We start from the raw sequence: 20,384 nt of genomic DNA on the forward strand, positions 1-20,384 counted from the left end.
ACTGTCAGAGTACTCTGAAAGGATGAAACGGCTATCTAAGTGTGCTGTGGATCTTCGGCATGGGGGTTTGAACCAGGGGAGTCGACATCACAGCACAAACAGTTTGTTCGCACGAGCTAATAAATGAAATGGCGATCAAACTGTACAAATCTGTTTTTAGGAACTTTGCATTAGTTCTAAGACCGGTTGTACCATTACGCCTTTGGTTATCTTTTTTAACCCCATCTACTCTTAAAAATTAAATTTGACTCCCACATTGGAGCCTTTAAGCAATTATTTAGCAAGAAGTGTTTTGGTGTTATTGATAATTATTTGCTATGTTCAGCGGAGAAGTGGCTAAAATATCAGATACTCTCCGGTACTCTCGAAGTAAGAGCTAAGTATTTCAACAGCAACGTATATGTTATTTTTGCCAGATGGTGGATGAAAAAAGCGACCATTTCCTTTTAGACTGTCTTAAGCCATTGTATATAGAGATTGAAAGCCTTTTAAACGAAAATGTTAACTTTTATCGCCCAAAGCGAGACTATTATATAGTATTTTACATTGGAAAAGAAGAAAATATGATTAGCACCGTCATCTCCAAGGATCAACAAGTTTTATACCCAAAGAGAAGCTCTTCAAGTACAGATGTATCAGGTGTTTTGTCGATAGTGAAACGTCATATCCGAGTTTTAAAAACGACAATTTAATTTTTTATCAATTACCTTTTTTCTCTTTACCTGAACACTTCTCAAAACACTTTTACATCTTTTATTGATTTAGTTGGATGTTTGCTACTTAGAGAGATGGATGGTGCCCATGGAGGAGTTCTCCACTTTCATGTGGATGGATCTAAGTGGATTTGACTGGAATGATGTTGAGGGCTGTATCAGGCAACTTGCTGAAAAAGGGTGACAATTGATGATGTAATGTGCTTCGATCAGATCACCAATCTTAAGAGATTCATTGAAAGAAGTAACAGCGATGAAGTACACAGTGAACTTCAAGCACACCTAAGGTGGACCAAAATCTTGGATAAATCAAAAAGTCTAGATTTTTATTCAGAGCTGCTCAAGATTGTACAGTTATTTTTTGCAATACCTGCTAACAATGCAAATGTCGAACAAATTTTTTCACTGATGCGAAGCCAATGGAAAAAGAATAGGAATCGCTTGTCTGTTGAATCACTGAAGGGAATTTTGTGCACCCCGTACAATTTCAAAAACATGACCTGCAAGAACTTTCATACCTATTTGATAGGCAATCGCCAACTCCTGGGGAGAAATATGACATTAGGAGAATTGAAAAGTTTCTTAATTTTCTTATTTTGATATGTGGCAAAATAAAGAATTTCTTATTTAGAATATTATATTTGTTATCATTATTGACAAATTTATATGACACAAAGAAGATTTGTTTTACAAATTTGCACTTAACAATTTTGCTAACGTTCAATAAATAAAGTGTCCTCTTCTTTATAAACTCAACTCTCTATCAAGCTAGAGCCATTCTGAGCCAAATTAAATACTTTTTTATATGAAAATTCAGGCTAGAACGATTTACGAGGCCTAGCAAATTCTGAGGAAACAATTTACAGGAGTACGCCTATTGTAAATTGTCACTTAAAGAAGATTTTTAGCATGCTGGGAGCCATTTATACCCAAACAAGGTCTTGTTTATCTGTCAATATTGTCAGGAACATACAAAATATACAATGGAATATTGAAATATTAGATTCGTAGAAGTAAGTATTTATCAAATAACTTTTTGAAGAATAAATAATATTATAATTGAACTTGCTAACAATATAATTAATCCAAGATAAATTCAAAAATTCATTCTAAAAATAAAACTAAATAAGTTGATACAATCTTCACAAGGAGTGATAATTAGATGAGTAATATATTTTATTTAAGCAAATAAAAATATCTTAAAGCTATGTAGGAAATTTGTTGAAATCGGTGATTAAGGGTTAAATATAGTGTTAAACCTGAGTTCTTATTTAAATAGAAACTTCTTTACTAGGGTAATAAGTAAATTATTTAATGATTAAATTTTTGTATTTAAAAACACAATAAAATACAACATTAAGATAATTTTTTTCATTCATATAGAGTTGAGCCCAAAACTATTCTTACCCTCACGAAAATGCCAAGAAAACATAATTCAATGTTCATATTGGATCTAAAAACTCAGTAAGAAAATCTATAATAATTTATTAACTTTTGGACTAAGTTAACGAAATATCATTTTTGGCTTTTCATAAGTATTCATACCCAAAGAGCAAAATGACTTAATACTTTGCGACATCGCCTCTAGTTTTCTTCAAATATTGAATACGCTTGGGATAAGTCCTTAAAAAATTGATGCAACCACTGGGATCGATCTTGGCTCCCTTTTCTTGACATAATCTATAAATTCATCAAAATTTGTTGGATGTCTTTTCCACACTGCTTTTTTCAATGTAGTCCATAGATTATCAATAGGGATATGATCAGGATTTTGGGCTGGCTGTCTATGGCCCATCTTATGCCTAATGAGCCATTCTTGAACTTTTTAGGATGTGTGTTTGGTTTGTTTGAACCACCAATGTCTTTCTAACTTAAACATCTTTGATTTTACGTCATTTGACATTACAAACCCAAAAACTTTATCTGCAAATAGAACAAAATAATATTTTTTTTTGTGATAACTGATTTATTATTAAAAAATTAAATCACTAGGAGGAATTACAAGAACAGGGATGTCCTCCATTACACTAAAGGAAATACATATGCTGTTTCGGAGCAAAATTTGAAATCTTGAGTAGCATATGACGACAATGAAGTAGATACTTATCCACCTCGTGATTTGGAGAAGAAACAAAGACTCTTGAAGTCTTGCTGTTGTTCAAAAACATACTTTTTCAATTTTTACGAGTCACAAATGTATAATTAATGGCATTATTAGTAGTCCAATGTATCACAACAGTAATAAACAATAACCCTTGAATAACTAAATAAAAAGATGAGCTTTAGAGGTTTCGTAGGTAGTGATCACCCATTTGTTATAGTAATTCATGGTCCGACTCTTCAGAGTATAAGGACATAATTGTAATTGATCTTGGTTATTTTCATTTTATTTAATTTAAAATTTAGCCTATCATATTAATATGGAGCACATTTCAACCATCAGGAAAAGTGAGATGGATATAAAGCCATAATAACTATGAATGAGAAGGTTGTTCAACAACTCTTGGCTGAGAGGGGAAGCATTCATAGAATTGAAATTGCTTTAGAGTCAGCAAAAAGAGCTATGGATAACGAATCGATTACAAGTGAAGAAATATTGTGCTTTTATGAGGAAGATAGCACAGAATATGAAACTGAAATTGATGCTTTAGTTGAGACGGAGCTAAAGATAGATTAATTACAAAGAAAGATAGGAGAATTGAAGTATTAAAACAAAAAACCTGACGAAAAGGAACCTGCTCAGATCAATGTAACTGAGAAAAACATAATAAAAATTCATAGGTCTGAGGTGTTAGATCTAGATATTGAACTTGAGAACTTTGATGAGTGAAGATGGAAATTTGAAGAGTATATGATTGATGAAGGGTAGTTTTTAACCAATGAAACAAAAAATTTGGTAGTTTTTTTTCTAGTAGTATTGCAAGGAATGTACGTTTTAATCTACTTATGCCATAATTGTTGACAAAGTTTGTTTTGAAAATAAAGATCAGCATCCAGATAAATATTACAATGATTTTTAACCTCATTAAAATAATTATCTGAAAGGGCTGAATTATTCAAGAGTTGTATTAATGAACAAATTGTTTCCAGGATTGTAGTCGGATAAAATAATAAATTGCTAGGGGAAATATATTGAAAAAGAAAATGTCAAGTATTCATGATATTTATCAATACTGTATTGATATTGATTGAACTACCCTGAAACAATGATTTTCAATATTTTTGAGGAAAACTTTTACCCAACTTTCAAATGAAGAAATTCTATGAATGATGACAACAAAATCAACCAAAATATGACTTTAAGTCGTTTCTTTTTGGGTCCAAGGTGTATTATATTTTCCAGGGAAATAAAGGAACCTGACATCAGATATTTTGGAAGAAACATTGCTTGTGGTAGAAGAAACAGAGGACGGCATATATCCTATGTATGAATTGATTCTTAAGAAACAGGAAGGGAAGACATAATGTTGGACTTGGAGAAAGGACACCTATAAATAAGGAAACTATTATCATCATAATACTAAGAAATTGGGACTTTTTGGGACGGATTAGCTGGAGAAATAGACAAAAAATTAGGAAATTAGGAAGATTTTTGTGTATGGGGAGGGGATGGGATATAGTTTAAGATGACTTATTTTAACACAATCTTCTAGACTATAAAATAAAGTTCATAGTCGAGTCTGAAATATTTCTTTAGACATTATGTTTATTATTGATATATAATATATTAAATGATTTCACCGATTTTATCTGGAATTTGAAATTATTTTCAGAAGACTTATGATTTGTTACTCCAGTAAAGACATCTTCCTCTCGGTTCTAGGACACTTTACTGAAAAAAAAAAATAATTTGCCGGGAAAAAATATATACTTGATGACGATTCTAATTAGTATGTTAAATGATTACAAAAAAAATAGATTTGAAGGCAATAATTAACATTATTATATGGTGCCCTTTCTCCTGATTTCAGAGATGGCAATTTTGTCTAAATTTATTCGTCAGCAACGAAGTAATTTGAACTTGTCGACAGAAACTATGACTTCCTTTTCTCCGCTTCTTTTATAAAATTTTGTCAAATGATAGTTGAAATAATTTAGTAAGTGGGCAAATTTCAAAAAATAAAATAGTTTAAACGATGATGAAAAATACTTGTAGCGCTTTCTATTTTGTTAGTATACCTAATAAATATAATAGAAGACTCCAATGATGACAAACACATCTAGATTATTAGATTCAGAGGCAACTTCGGGATGGAGGAGTCTCGACCAGTACTTGACTAAGTAAGTAGGAGCCCCAATACATTCCTTCCAAAAGATTGATTGTTCGCATTTTCTATTGAAACTTGAATCTCGAATCCATTTTTTTCTTTTAACATTATGATTTTGTTTCAATGGTCCTAATAGTGGTTCGAACTAACTGGCGAAGTATTCTCAAACTGAAATAAATCAATTATTAATTAATCAACACTTAGTCCTTGCAATTCATGGAAAATAATTGAACATTTTATTTTTTTTAAATTGGTATAACATGAATGGGAATCATAATTACATTAGCATAGTATTGCAGTAAGAATCATCATCAAATACCTATATTTGTCAACTTTTTCGAAACTTTTTTTTGGTAAGTTTGTAGCTGATTAATAAATTAGTTCCTTTTTCTGGCATAGTTTTCCATGATTGAATGTTTCCTATGTAATACTGAATGGATTGATGATTTGTAGTTGATTCTGAAAATATAGATTCCATATTATTAAAAATATATTTAGTTGAGTGTTGTAAATTATAAGCACTTTCAGTATGTGTACTAAAACAAACCCGAAAAATGATATTGCAGAGTACTTCCTGGATATTGTAACCCTAAAAATTTGAAGAGTATTTGAGTGAAGAGCACCTAACATGACGTTTGATTCGATTATTAATAACAACTATGAGAGGACGGAAATAAACACAAATCCTACTCCCTATCTAGCAAGGACATATAGGGAGGAATGACTACGATGATCAAGAATTAAAGAATAATGTTAGTAATTAATAACTGTGATTTCCAACTACACAAAACTAACGGAATATTTAAATTTACAACTCTTTATCAGATTGTCATAAGTTCAATCAATATAATATTAAATTAAAAAATTTCGTCCGCGTAAATCACAGAGGATTATCCAATAGAAGTGCCACTAATCCATTTCTTCATCATTCCATGGATATTTAATCTCCAGGGTATCTTGTTTAACACACAAGGAGGCGCAGCAAATAGCAAAGTCACTGATGAATGATAAAGCTATCCAACCCAGAAAAATTGTGCAAGTTTATTCAACTTATTATCTAAACACAGTGGGGAAAAAATGTATCCATTTTCATAGTCACAGCAATGTTAAAAACATGGCAACCGCGTCTAATATTATTTATTTTATATATTTTTAAATTTCTTCTTATTAGAGAGACAAAGAAGATTAAAACGAGTCGAGCCATGTTATCTAGAGAAATAAAAATGTTTTGAGTTTAGACTAGGGATTTAATTGGGGGAGGGAAGAAAATGGGAGTAAGATCAGGGGTTTCCGAAGGGGGACTGGAGGGGCTATAGCTTATTTCAGATCGAGAAATTTAAAAAGAATAGAAATATAGAAAAAAAATTATACCCTCCCCCAATCAGTTTAAGGATTTATTTTCTAAAAATAGGTGATTCGATCAAATTATGCTGTATAAAAAAAACGAGCGCCCCAACCTAAATATAATCTTCCGGACGCCCCTGGAGATGTAGGTGTTATCTAAAGCAGTGGTTCCCATAGAGAAAATTCAAGCAAGCCCGGTTACATGATGGTCTAAGCTTGTATTTCTATTAATATTGACTTGCAACATCTATTTTTTTTTATCTACGCTCATGTGGATCTCCACAATTTTCCCATCCCTATTAATAGTGCAAAACGGGAATTATAAAAAAAGGGAGAATTAAAATTTATAATCGAAGTGTAGTTCAATAGACAACGCGCTCGTGAGAAATTATGTAGCTTACATCATGTAAGGAGTACCGAACCTAAGCATATTGAGTTCGAGAAAATAACTTATTTTTAAGTCATAGTTTAAACATAATTTTTTTATATTAATTATATAATAATATATAGATAGACTTGTAGGTGAGATGTAGTAATTGTAATAATATAAATTACTATGTTTACGTATTATACTCAATCAGTGCAACTCTAACTGACGTATTAAAGGAACCTTTAAAACAAGAATTTGAAGAAGGATCTTAAATTTCCACTCACGCTTATGTACGAACATAGTTAAAACGTTTCTTCTTGGCTAGTTGATACCTTATGGTTATAGTCAATTTTGCTTTACTTTACAATTTGTATCCTGTTAGTGTTATTATCGTGGCCTATTAAAAATTAATATCAAATATGAATAATAGCCGGTGCTGTTGTCAGGTAATATAGGTTTTTGAAGGATATTCTTACCTCTAATAATTTATTTCCAGTCTTTAAATTGTGAGTGGAAAAAAGCTTCCCCTTCCGAAGAAATACTACAAGCACAGATAACTTCATTATCAAATACCTTAAGTTTGTATAAGCAGGAAAACGTAAAGTTTGTGGATTCTCTGGTTAGATATGTGAAGGAAAAGGAAGATCTTGAACGGAAGCTCCTGAGAACTGAGAAGATCCATGAATTCCGTCGTGTTCGAGCACTCAAAAAGGCTGAAGATATCCATAAATTGCATTTAGCGCAAGAGCTCAAAAAAGCGGATGAGACCTATAAATCCCTTCTAGTTCAAGAGCTTAAAAAAGCTCAAACAGCCCTTGAATTACCTCGTGTCCGAGTGCTCAAAGAAATGGAAGAGATCCATACTTTACGTCGAGTTCAAGAGCTCAAAAAAGCTGAAGAGGCTCATCAATCTCTTCTAGCTCAAGAGCTCAAAAAGGCTGAAGAGGCTCATCGATCTGTTCTAGCTCAAGAGCTCGAAAAGGCTGAAGAGGCTCATAAATCTTTTCTAGTTCAAGAGCTCAAAAAAGCTGAAGACAATTATGAATTACGTCTAGTTCAAGAACTCAAAAAAGCTGAAGAGACCCATAAATCCCTTCAGGCTCAAGAGATCAAAAAAGCTTGGAGGACTCATAAATCAATTCGAGTTCGAGAGCTCAAAAAAGCTGAGAAGGCCCATGAATCTCTTCGAGCTTTAGAGCAGAAAAGAACTTTGGAGACCTATGAATCCCTTCAAGCTGAATTGATCAAAAGAGCTGAGGAGACTCATAAATCCCTTCGAATTCAAATGGAAACTGAAAAAAGGAATTATAGCAAACAACTTCAAGCCAAAGACATCGAAATAAAAGAGCTATTAAACGGTATCTATTTTAGTACATGAAGTATTTTTTTCACCTCGAAAATGTTTAATGTTTCTCCTTTTGCATTTATTGCAGCTTGTAAGCCTCAGCCATTGATGGAAATGAAGCTGGCAGCCGATGAAATATACAACTTGGAAAATTCTTTGCAACTACTTGAGGATTTGAGAAAAAGTGATGAAAAACGTTTTTCAACAACTGTTCATGATCTTCAAACCATAAATTTTGAAAAAGATAAAATAATCATTGAGCTAAGGAATGAATTAAAGAGAACGTCTTCAAAATTGGACAGCACTTTCCTTACTCACATGCTCAAGCAACTTAATACTGATACAAGGAGAAACTAGTATTGTTATTTATGGAATATTTATTCATTTACTGTTATATAATAAAATACTTCTGAGAATTAATTATGCTCTTTTTATTCATGGAAATGGAAGTTGTATCATTTCATATAACTCCACCAAATAAAAAAAATATAGGTGAGATATATTATATGAATAATCATTGTTATTATCTACATATGTATTGACATATGTATTCAATTCTTGAATCTATTGAATTGTTATATATGGATTGATAAGATTCCCCACCGAAGGAAGGAGTCTACTCTTCTCTTTGGAGGCTTAGCTTAGTTTGGTATTCTTCTTCGGACAAAGTTTCAAACTGCCATCATTTCCGTAGAAATTGAAATTCAAGAATCTCCTGTTGAGGATAAAGTATCTCGAACCCCTTCTTTTGTACTAATTCTTAGAAAACATGGAAATATTTCTGTCTTTAATTAATGAAGATTGATCTAAGCATATGAAAAACACTTCTAAATTAAAAGTATGTCGCTTCATTTATCTACTTGTTTATGTGTATTATGTTTGATATGTTTCAACATAAAAATAATATATCATATTTAGGCTGTGATAATCCTAAGTAAACATATTTATTTTATCACAAATTGATCGATGTAACTTTTATTATTTTTTTATTGATTTTTTCCCATAGAATAGATCTAAATCACTTGAAAGTTACACATTTTTTAAACATCCATAAGCCGAAAATAACGATTGAAATTACTAATTTTTTGATATATATTTTATTCATAAAACGACCTTTTTAAGGGCCTTTGAAAAAATATAAGAGTATTTATGATCAACAGAATTGAAATAATACCCACCATGATCAAAAGAAATAAAAAAGATTGTATTTCTCTGTAATTGAAAGGTAAACCTGAGTTATATAGACACAACAGTTTCACAAATGTCAAACTTTTAAAATACAATATAGTTTGAGAAATATAAGGCACCTGAAATCTTTGAGAGCCTGAAACCTCCCTATAGAGTTGGCTCTCACTATAAGTACCTACATTAACCAAATTAGATAATTACATGAGTGTCGAATAATTTTTTTTAGAGTATTTTCATCGTCATAAAATATGTATTTACATTTATTCAATAAATAAATTAATTAATGGAATTAAACATTGACAAAGGAATTTACATTAATATTTGTTTTACAAATTAATGAAGTTGGGGCTGGATTCTCATTTTAAATTGAAATGAATGAATTTATAGAGTTCTAATATTCATATTCTCTGATAAATATCACTGAAGACCATTATTATTTATTACAAATGTAGTTACATATTCAAATGTTATTGTATCATACAAGAAAGATACACTTAAAAATTCGTTGAAAGTCACTTTTTATGGTTCTCATACTTGGCTTGATACATTAGAAGTATGAATTCACAGTCCTAGATAAACAACTTCGAGAATTAGAGTCCTTTAGATAACTAGGTAATGCAGCCTATTTCGTTCTCTTTGGTCAAGAAAGAAGGTTTATGAAAAGACGAAGACCATCGTTCTATAGTAATTTCAGATTACTCCAACTGTACTGAGCTTTACAGTTTTCCTCGCACTCTCCAACGACTCGACCTTTGACTACCTGCCCGAATCCTCTTATTGGTGTGTCACTCCACAGCTAATTATCTCGTCTTCTGAAACCTTTTGGATCATAACGAGGTGGAAATCGCTGCTCTCGCTAAGTATTATGCAAATGCTTGTCTGTCAATCCAAGAGGCTAGTCCAATATGAATAGTCCATCATGTCTAATGATATTATAATTGTGGATTACAACTAATTTGCGCGCACCTGGGTAAGAATATTTAATTAGTATAATATCCAGAGTTGTCGCCAACCGCCCACGGTATCAAGGAACAAGAGATTGGAATGATTACGTTAGATATATCATGAGGATCGTAGTTACACTTTATTACACGTTATATCAGAACGAAGGAACACAAGAGAGACATCACTCATAATAGTAAAAAGGCAAAAAGAATATATAGTCACGTGCACATGCACAGGTAATACTCATAAACATAATACATTAAAATAATTAATAACAGAGAATTAAGTGATTAGAACTCCTTCCATTGGAACCACTGTCCTGTTTGTTTATGATGGATATTATATAAGTTTAAAAGAATCTTGAAAATTTTTTCCTTGCCATTTTTCCTGACACCATTTATTTGTGTTCCTTCTTCCTCTTTTGTACTTAAGCTGAGGGATGAATAGACAATGTTTCTCACATATTTTAATTTTTCGATTGGATTGTAATTGATGCTTGTCGTTGGAGTCTTTCACTTATGTCTTTGTAAGAAAAATAATTATAAAGGTGACATTCCCTATTTCAATATCCACTTTTTTCTTATTGGCAATTAGCTCTTCTTTTTTAAAAACAATTTATTACTCTCCATAAATTTGAATGCATACTTGTGATTGAGCTTTGTAATGCATTGTGAAACCCTTCAATGCTATTGTTTGTTCCACTTCTCGCTCGTTCATAAACGTTTCATAATCTTTTAGGAAAAGTAGGTTGTATTCGACTTAAATTTTGTAGAAATACACGTAATCTCCAATAAATATTATTTATGTTATCCCCCAAAAATGGGGTATTACAAAGCTCAATCACGAGTATTAACGTGCCACAAGCCTATGAATCCTTTCGAAATAGACTCATCATTACAGATCCGTGATTTTTTACTGCTTAAAAATAATCAAGGACATCTTTTACTACAGGACTAGAATGGTTTTGCGTGTTCGCGATATAAATATAAAAGACGTCCTATTCATAATTATTATTTTTTCTCTAAAGATTATCCTTTTTTTGTTGATATTGTGATCGATTGTTGTGGATTATTCCCATTTGGAATTATGGATCTATTATTATCCATGTCAGTTCTATAACTTATATATCAATAATTTGGGTGAATTGTGCCATGGTCATCTCAGCGGTGGATGATGCATTCGTCTAATGGAAATAGACATTTCTTTAAAAGATGGAAGACTATGAAGTTATTGTGCTCAGAGGGATTATGAATTAAGCTCGTCTCGGATTCGGATGATAAGGACACTCTTAAGACACATTGTTGCTACCCTCTTATGTGTTGGAGAGGACTTGGTATCAGTACAACATTACAGATTACTTTCTTATTAATTATTTCATTATTATTTTCCTTTTCTTCTCCCTTAGTTATATAATTACTAATTAGGCTCTAGGATGAATTGATGTCATTTGTAATGCATTTTTGCATTCATTAGTGTAAAATGAGAGCATTTAATTCAATTTTAAAATAAAACATATCAAACATGACTGTTGCTCCTTTTTATAAAATCGCCATCAGTGATCCGATCAATGACTCGGACTGGTCCACAGGGCCTCTACAACAGATCCGGTTTTACAATTTTTACGTGTTAAAGCTGAAGCAGTGCTTCTTGAGGGTATTAAAAAGCTCCATTCCATTAAGTCCTTGGGCCTCTTCTTGTTGCTCAAACAGGCTGTGTCCCTTAAGGGCGAGAAGATCTCTGTGGAAGCTAAGGTGTCATATGGACGACAGGTGGCTTGCGTAGGATACCGAGGACTTGCGTCTCATAGTAAAAACTAAGTAACTGTCATTGTGCAAGTCCTGTTCGTCTTCATCCAGGAGGGGGCGAAGGGTGTGTCAACTCACAGATAAAGCTCTGATTGTAGAACCACTCAACTCCTACATCTGCGGCTTGAATAAAAGGTACCAGCAAGAGTCCTCACCTTAACGTTGGCTCCCTGAGACAACGCAATCAATCTTCCTCTCCTCTTTCTTCACCTATTTTGGACAACAATTATAGTTTTAAAATTGTTTCAGAACTAACAATTTTCATTAAATGTGTCATGTTGGATTTAAATCCAAACCTATCTTTTCATTGCATTTTTGGGTCTTGAAATGTAATTGCATCGTTTACATTGGACTCCTATTAAGAAAATGTATTGATTTTTATTTACTTTTCTCTACTCGAATAGTTTTGTTTATTAATAAAATGATTTAGTTTTAAATTGTTGCATGGCGAGCAATATATAGTCGAATTCCTTATTGTCACTATCTAACAAGTACACAGCAAGAACTGCTGCAGCGAAACAAGTATGCTTAGTTGCCAAAAAAGTGTCTTTCGTAAGTCCTCTTTGACCACTATCTTCCCAAACAGTGAGTAAGTCGGCAAACTCTTTGAGGAAGGACAAAACAGCACGATTTTCTTTTATGATGGGTTTTCTAATATTGTCATTTTTCTTCAGCCCAACTGTTGGTGTCTTTACATTGAAGACATTCCACATGGTCCGTACAAATTCAAGAAACTCAACTGTGGTCATGAACTTGGAGTAAAACTTAAGGGATCCCATGTTTGATTCATGAAAAATAGAATCAGCTAACTGCACGTTCGTCTTTTCCATTACTGTCGGATGAAGAGACTGGAGAGTAAGTTTATGAGCTTGTCTTATTTTATACGTGGATTCCTTGTGATAGATCTCTTTAATATGAACAAAATTGGGACGTAAAAACGTTTTGGCATCTAGAGAGTTCAGGGGGATTTTGAAGTATTCTTGCCACTGAAAACAGTTATAGGTATTTTTGAAATTGTGCACGGAATCGAAGAGGAGATGCACCTTGAGATAATTATTGTGAGGATGAATTATGGATGTTTGCAGATGACCAGCACAAAGAAGCTGCGAGTAAAAGTTCATGTTGCCTGGGTGGTTATCGATAGGTAAAACGACAACAATAAATCCAATTTGGTATAGTACTTGCTTGATAACTATATATTGCTAAAGATGAATTCGTCATTCAAATTTGCCACGGGGATAAGAGTTACAACATCCATGTATTTTCCACCATCAGACTTTATCATAAAGGTGAGGACAGTTTTAGTGGTTTGATTGTTCTTAGTACCTAGAAACTTGCCTCTCACAAACTCCACTCTTTGAGCAGAGTAGACCTCATAAATTTTGAGAGTCACATTTCGTTCTCTTTTTTGCAGGTCCTTCATTATGGTACTTAAATATTGTAAGGTTGAAACTGGCAAACCTGCTTCCACAGTTACAGCACTTTAAAGGGCACTAAGATACTGGGCACATAGAGTTGTGAGAGTATTTGATCTACAAATTTGGTCGTAGAGGGCAGTACTCATATTTTGCTACAAAACACAAACAGAAAGAAGGCCTGCACTGTACCACCTCGCTTTTGGATTCTCACTTTGATGTTTGGGGTGTCTCCAAGTCTTGGGATTCTTTCAATCTATACAACAAGCTCATAATGACTTTACACGTGTCATATTGAGTCAATTGCTCCTTTGATCCAAGATATGCAGCAATATTGATAGCTTCAGTCACGGAATGGATCTTATTCGATTTTAATTCAAGACAGTGAGAGACTGAAGTTTTGCTGATCCTCTGATGTCGTAGGAAAACTTTGAAGGTGAGGTTGTCCTCGACTTCCAAACTTCCTTTGATTTCTTGGCCCTTGTCCTCAGTAGCTTCAAGTTTTACGAGTGGCAATTTGGGTGCTTTTATAAGAAGAAATCCTGATGGCCATGTCTCCCGTGATAACTTATCAAATATATCAGTTGACGTGTGCACTTCTTCCTCATTGGACATTTCAGACTCCAAGGCTTCTTGACGTTGGTGTTCAAGTTTGAGTCTTTGACTACTAGTGGAAGCTCGAGTTGGCCTTGGGGGTTATGATGAGAAGGAAAGGTTCTTGGGGGACCGTCATACCCCTGTCTACATCCTGGGGTACAGCATTTCTATCCTATTCTTTTCTAAGAAGAAACAATTAAATAATTAAAAATCACTATATAATTTATTGAAAACAATAACGTCGTCACACCAAAACTAAGTACTCCTTCTTCTAAACAGGGAATAATTTTAATAATACGCGGCAAAACATCCAGCCACTTTATGGAGCCGGCGTGCGTCTTTTCTTCTGATGAGTGCAGTCCAGAAGCTTAGAGACGTCCATGATTTAACATTCTTGTTTATCGATGGCAAGTGTAGGTATGTGAGGATTTATGTGATCAGTGACGTCATTGAAAACTTTGTGCAACTGAATAATTTGGTTGAAAAGGAAACTAGCAAGATCTTTAAGATCTTGACTTAAGTCCTGACAATGGAGCTGAATACGTTTTAAATTCATTTGAAGAATCTTCCTAATTGCCATATAATGATTATGTTCGGATATGGTAATGAGATCGTGTTTGTGATAAAAAAAGGTTAAAATTGTTAACGGTAGAGATGTTCTGTTTAATGAGGAATAATTGGGATTTGGCCTTACGGATGATGAGGTTTAAGTTTCAATCCATAGTTTTTGTAATCTGTGAATGAAAGCTATGAAATTAGTATGCCAGATTCTAAATTATATAAATCTGTAACTGATATACTAATCGTAAGAAGATCTGGACGTAAAAGAATGTTTCCTGATCGCTATGCCGTTTGAGTAAGGAGGCAAATAAAGATACTTTTTGTGTAAATTGGAGGAACAAAATGGATTAACTCCTTGAACGAAACCCATGTTTAGTGAATTATATTGTTACTTAAGTAACTTTTGAGATGGTAGAAGAAAAAAGAAGTATCGACGAATATCTCCATTTGTTCTGTTCGTCCAATTTTGGAGGAATCTTGAAATATAACATTTTTAAAATTATATCATATACTCTATACTTAACTATACAAATTCTCATTCAAAAGTTTATTTTTTCTGGCCTGTACTCTTAACATATTATCAATTTATTTGTTTGAACTTCTCAAATTGATTCTTGCTTTTCCTAATTGGTTTACTAGAATATTACTTTTTCCGCGTCTTGACGTCCATATTAATTAATTTCTTACCTGATTCATCTTTGGATGCTTATTTTTGTTTCATCATGAGGCTGTAACAGTCTTGTGCCACGATTGAATGCGATAATACATTCAAGAATGTTATGCACAAATGTTGCTCAACAGAATTTCCTTCAAATCCAAAGTATGTATTCTTTAAGGTATAAAAGTAGCACTTAAATTCTTCATATTGCTTATGTGTCCTATTCCTGAAAGCCATTTCACCTGAGTTTTGATCCTCAACAATCTTAATTGCCTCATTGAGATGTTCCATTAACTCAGTTACTATGCTTATATTTTCACCTGGCGTTCTCTAACTGCAAGTATCGATTTGATGTAGTCCATAATTATGTTGTGGACAAGTTGTTGTTGCACTGAAGGTTATACCACAACCACTGCCCATCACATCTTTCTCTTCTCTGTAACTTTATTTGTGTAAAGTTGAGACTCTACAACATTTCGGATTTATTCATACACGGAAGTCAGTACTTCCATTATATCTCTGAGTATTATAATTGAATGTCGACCTTCTCTTTCTCTAGAGTCGCTAAGACTTCTTTGTGGTTTATTTTTTTTATTTTTTTGCAAAAATCAGAAAAAAAGGATCTATGAGTTCGTTCATATACTATTATACTTATCTACTAGACGTAGATAATATACATTTGGGGTTGCTTTTCGACCCGGCAAAGAGTTGACATAACATACTTATACATTTATAACTCAAATCCTTAATTTCATATTCCAATCTTGAATCCTTCATTAGTTAAAAGTTATTAAAAATTGATATGATTTTAAAATGGTGAAATTTTAATCATTTTTGTCTTTACAATGGACAATTTTTGAACTGGAATTAAATTCAAACCATGCAAAAACAATGAATTCTACCAAATATAAAAAATTACAATTCAAAGTCCCTATCATTATTGTTTTAAATATATCAAAATAATTGAGGGGTAATATATAAGTTACTTACCCATAAAAATCAATAAAAACAGTAATATACATACCTATTTAATTTCATATTAAATTTTTTCAGTTTTGATTTGACCTCTTAACCTTTGAATCCATGAATGACCTCTTTTCAGCTCATAACCTGAGTCCCCTTTGAGTCAATACTTACTATGGTTTTAATATTTAAAATTAGATTATGTTTAATATATGGATGACAGTTTGCATATAAAATAGTCAAGGGACATAATAAACAATAATAGTTTCTGTAAGATATTCCTTATATTATCTCAAAGAACCAAATAATTCCTATATACACTTCATGGCATTGAGTTTTGACATAGATAATATTTAAAATATATATGTGTACTTTCATAACTTCAATTAGACATATGGAGATTATTTGTCGAATTATGAGGAAGCATTGGCGGTTGATATTCCTTTTTACATACATTATTAATTAATTGATGTGGTTTTATACAATATATATGTAGTGTTCAGCTACACAAGTTGGTCTCCTTTGAGACATTGTACCTCTCAGTTTCATTTGGATACTCAAATAAAGAAGTACTAGCCTTCAATTCCCTCGTTTAATTCTGTAAACTCTAAACTGGTGACCCCGACATGAGTAAATGTAAGCCAAGTCCTGAAGTCTCTCAAGTAGTAGGGCAATATAAGATTTTTCTGTTCTGGCCGAGGAAGCCCAAATCATGGTTCCGGCGTCACCAAGCGCAATTCAATTTGTATTGTATCATGGAGGAGTCTGAAAGGTATAATGACCTACAATCGGCGATTGACGAATGAGTTCTGGATTCTTGCTTCGCCTTACTAGAAAACGGATCAACGTCCTATTTTATGCTTTGGGAATCCCTAATAGTGCTTAAATGGAGCCCTCTAATTGTTGAAAGACTCTAAGCTGGAGCCTATATTAGCCTATACCATTGATCCAGCCCTGACCATTACACTAGTTATCTATAAAATTCTTCATTCAGATGTCCTGTTAAAAAAAGTCATTAAAACTGGTTGAGGTATAAGCAAATCCTTCAGTAGAAATTCATATGATGTGGAAACTTTACACACAAGAATAAGTAAATTTGGTCATTTTTGTGACACTTACTCTTTTTTAGACAAAAATTGTTTTTTTTAAATGTTATTATAATTTTATTATAAATATTGAAGAAAATACAAATATTTATAAACAATTATTGAATTAAAATATAAACCTCTTTTATGGATTAAAATGTAATAAGTATAGATTCTGGATTAATATTAAAATTATGTAGTCTTCAAAAAAAAACTTACTTCATCAAAAATAATAATTATGCTAAAGAAATAATTTGCTTTACATTTAAAAGACTATATTGTGAATTTGAAATAATGAATTGTTACATATAAGGTTTTCATCATATAAATAAGTTAAACTTCAATTCCTACTTGCTGGCTTTATTTTGTTAGATATAGCTTGCAACGTACTGGCCAGATGAGGAATATCAAGTCTACGACTATTAATATAAAATAAGTTGACTGTCTTCTTGACGTACTCAAACTGCTTCAATTGTTAAAATTAGGTTGTATAAATCTAATGTAATTTTTTTTCGCTCTGTCTGATGCCCTTACTTGAAAACGAACGGCTTCAATATTAAATTACTCGAACTCGATAGTCATAACTCGAATCCAATACTAATTTTAACCAATGGATTGTATGTTGTCCCAATATCACACAGACAACAACATCAACAAATCATTTGTGTTAAGATAGTATGAAAGATAATTATTAATCTACTAGACAGGGTCATCATCACAAACGGGGGGAGGGGTTAAGCCCCAATAATTTGTTAATTAAAATTAATTATGGGCACTTGTTATGCTTCCAAATTCCCTTTTGTAAAAAGATCCGGCTTTAAAAGGCATTTTAAGTATAAAAGTTGATGTAGACTTATACATTGCTTAATCGGAGTTTTTTTTTTTTTTTTTGGGGGGTTAATTTGTTCCTCTCTGTGGATCATAGGAATGCTGGATCTATTAAAGTTTTTGGAGACGGAGTAGTCCCTACAAAAGGATCGGTAACCCTTCATGTTAAGTATAATGGATATTCTTTAGACAGGTTTCAATTTTTAGTAACAGACGCTGGACAACCAATTCTAGGTTTTAATTCTTGCATCAACCTCGGGTTAGTGTCCGTTAATAATTGTACTTCTCGTTCTCATTGCAAGTCCACAACTTTACGAGAAATTTCGACAAATTCTTTAATGGCTGAGTTTGCTCTTTTGAGGACTCTGAAAGTAAAACTCTTTCTCATGCTAAAGCTATAGTCCATATCTAAGATGATGCTAGGCATAGGTACATCAGGTCACGACCAGTACCTCTGGCTCTTCGAGAGAAAATTGTAAATGAATTATCTGAAATGATAAAACGTGGTACTTTAGAAAAAGTTGATCAATCAGAATGAGCTTCTCCCCTACTATCATCGTATTAAATCATGTATGGTAATGTCAGAATTTTTGCAGATTACACTCAAATTATCTCTACAGTAATAAATAAGCAATTGTATTCTTTATCACATCCAGATGAGTTATTGTCTGGTCTTGTTGGATCAAAATATTTCTTTACTGCTGCTCTTCTTTATGAGCTAACGAAAGCGTCAGTAAAATTGTCATGTTCTAAAAACGAAGAGATTTGCTTTAAAACAATAAAAAATAATATTTCTCATTCTCCATGTTTAATGTTTTATTATCCAAATCTTCCCTTGATATTGGCTAAGGATGCGTCACCGCTGGGCTTGGGTTCCATTCGATCACAAGTTGATAAAGAAGACGAGCGTCTCGTTGCAGTTGTATCAAGAAAGCTGTCTCAAGCGGAACGAAATTACTCTCAAATCGACAAGGAGGCGACAGGGATTGTATATGGAGTAAATAAATTTGAATCCTACCTCATGGGCAGGCATTTTGTCATTCGAACAGATCACCAACCTAAGAAATACATTTTCAATCGAATAAAGAGCTACGTGCCGTGGTTTCTGCACGAATTTCAAAATACACCATTAGATTGTCAATGTTTAATTACACCATCGAGCATGTTATAGGCTGAAATAACTCAAATACCGATTCTCTCTCACGTGGTCCTCTAGATAACCCTATTCTGGAGAATGATTCCGCGGATATGTGGATGTGTATGGCTATCGATGCATCAATTATAAAGGAAGATGAGCTTCTTTATACTACACGGTAGGATAATTTTCTCTCTTTGGCCATTGAAGCATCCATATCAAATGACAGGTAGATAGATACTGAGATTGCTTTTCTTAGAAAGTGGAACTTTTTATCTATGAGAAATGGACTCCCCTTTTGGGGAATAAGGTTGGTCGTATCTGCTACTCTGAGGATTTTTTTTTGGAAGAACTTCATTTTTTTCATCGGGGTATGGTTAAAATGAAGTCAATAAAGCGAAGCTTAGCGTGGTGGCCCGATATTGATCGAGAGATTGAAGAACTTGTAGCTGCTTGTCGAACTTGTCAGAAAACTCACAGTCTCCACCGTCTGAATGCATCCCATTTCTACCTGCAGCTGACTGGGAACGACTTCACATTGACTAAGCAAAAATTAATTTATTGCACATGCTAGTTCTTATTGATGCAGGTTCTAAATGGATGGAGGCAGCGTTCATGAAATCGACAATGACTTCGGCTACCCTTCCGCAATTGTTAATATGGTTTTCAAGATTTGGGGTTCCCTTGAAAATACACTCTGATAATGAACCTCAATTTGCCAACGAAGCCTTCTGTGCAAAGTTAAACAAAGGAGGGATTCAACATAGTTTACCACCTCCATATCATCCTCAATCGAATGGTTTAGCTAAAAAGGCGGTTCCAATTATGAAGGAGTTAGTGAGGAAAAATGAAGACATATCTTTAGACAAGCTTCTGGGTATTTCTAAACTCAAGTAATCCATAAAAAAACTATTCTGACCCATAATTCCGATTCACTTTTTCTAATGGTCCCGTTGGAACTTTTGGAAGGAACCTAAATGATTTATGAAGTAGTGGCATTGGTTTTTAACCTGTATGGTGCAATATAATTACAAAACAAAATCAATATAAAATATTATTAAAATGAGCAAAAGTTTTAATCTTAGCTTATGTTTGTTACATAAACTTGTCTGTAAACAATTATTTTTATTCCAAACATGAGATAACTTCAAAATGGAACAACGA

The 20,384-nt window shown here is 32.9% G+C and overlaps 2 protein-coding genes and 2 long non-coding RNA genes across 7 annotated transcripts; 2 read left to right on the forward strand and 2 right to left on the reverse strand.

The window, feature by feature from the left end:
• Nucleotides 1–1,865: 1,865 nt before the first annotated feature.
• LOC121123343 (uncharacterized) lies at nt 1,866–6,168 on the reverse strand. Of its 2 annotated transcripts, XR_011781432.1 has the most exons (4): nt 5,301–6,168; nt 4,893–5,149; nt 3,953–4,545; nt 1,866–2,636 (listed from the first exon to the last, which is right to left on the reverse strand). It is a non-coding gene; the product is annotated as an uncharacterized lncRNA (long non-coding RNA). The 2 variants fall into 2 exon arrangements; XR_005865980.2 differs by lacking the exon at nt 3,953–4,545.
• An 817-nt stretch (nt 6,169–6,985) lies between these two features.
• Nucleotides 6,986–8,460, forward strand: LOC121123412 (uncharacterized). Its single transcript, XM_040718533.2, has 3 exons — nt 6,986–7,141; nt 7,192–8,053; nt 8,129–8,460. The coding sequence occupies exons 1-3, from the start codon at nt 7,115–7,117 to the stop codon at nt 8,395–8,397; spliced, it is 1,158 nt and encodes a 385-aa protein (XP_040574467.1). The 5' UTR covers nt 6,986–7,114; the 3' UTR covers nt 8,398–8,460.
• Nucleotides 8,461–9,820: 1,360 nt separating this feature from the next.
• On the forward strand, nt 9,821–12,415 carry LOC121123508 (uncharacterized). 3 transcript variants are annotated; one of them, XR_011781435.1, is made up of 2 exons: nt 9,821–10,720; nt 11,074–12,415. It is a non-coding gene; the product is annotated as an uncharacterized lncRNA (long non-coding RNA). The 3 variants fall into 3 exon arrangements; XR_005866018.2 differs by having other exon boundaries at nt 9,821–10,699; XR_011781436.1 differs by having other exon boundaries at nt 9,821–10,658.
• Nucleotides 12,416–13,603: 1,188 nt separating this feature from the next.
• On the reverse strand, nt 13,604–14,008 carry LOC121123619 (uncharacterized). Its single transcript, XM_040718736.1, has one exon. It carries the CDS (start codon nt 14,006–14,008, stop codon nt 13,604–13,606), a length of 405 nt encoding a protein of 134 aa, XP_040574670.1.
• Nucleotides 14,009–20,384: the final 6,376 nt, after the last annotated feature.

Source organism: Lepeophtheirus salmonis, chromosome 8, assembly GCF_016086655.4.
Source record: "Lepeophtheirus salmonis chromosome 8, UVic_Lsal_1.4, whole genome shotgun sequence".
In the NCBI taxonomy this organism is placed as follows: Eukaryota; Metazoa; Arthropoda; class Copepoda; order Siphonostomatoida; family Caligidae; genus Lepeophtheirus; species Lepeophtheirus salmonis.

Coding starts and splice junctions, on each gene's coding strand:
- LOC121123412 (XM_040718533.2), top strand. CDS start 7,115: ATGAATAATAGCCGGTGCTGTTGTCAG. Junction 7,142..7,191: donor ATAGCCGGTGCTGTTGTCAG/GTAATATAGGTT, acceptor ATTTATTTCCAG/TCTTTAAATTGTGAGTGGAA. Junction 8,054..8,128: donor AATAAAAGAGCTATTAAACG/GTATCTATTTTA, acceptor CATTTATTGCAG/CTTGTAAGCCTCAGCCATTG.
- LOC121123619 (XM_040718736.1), bottom strand. CDS start 14,008: ATGTCCAATGAGGAAGAAGTGCACACGTCAACTGATATATTTGATAAG.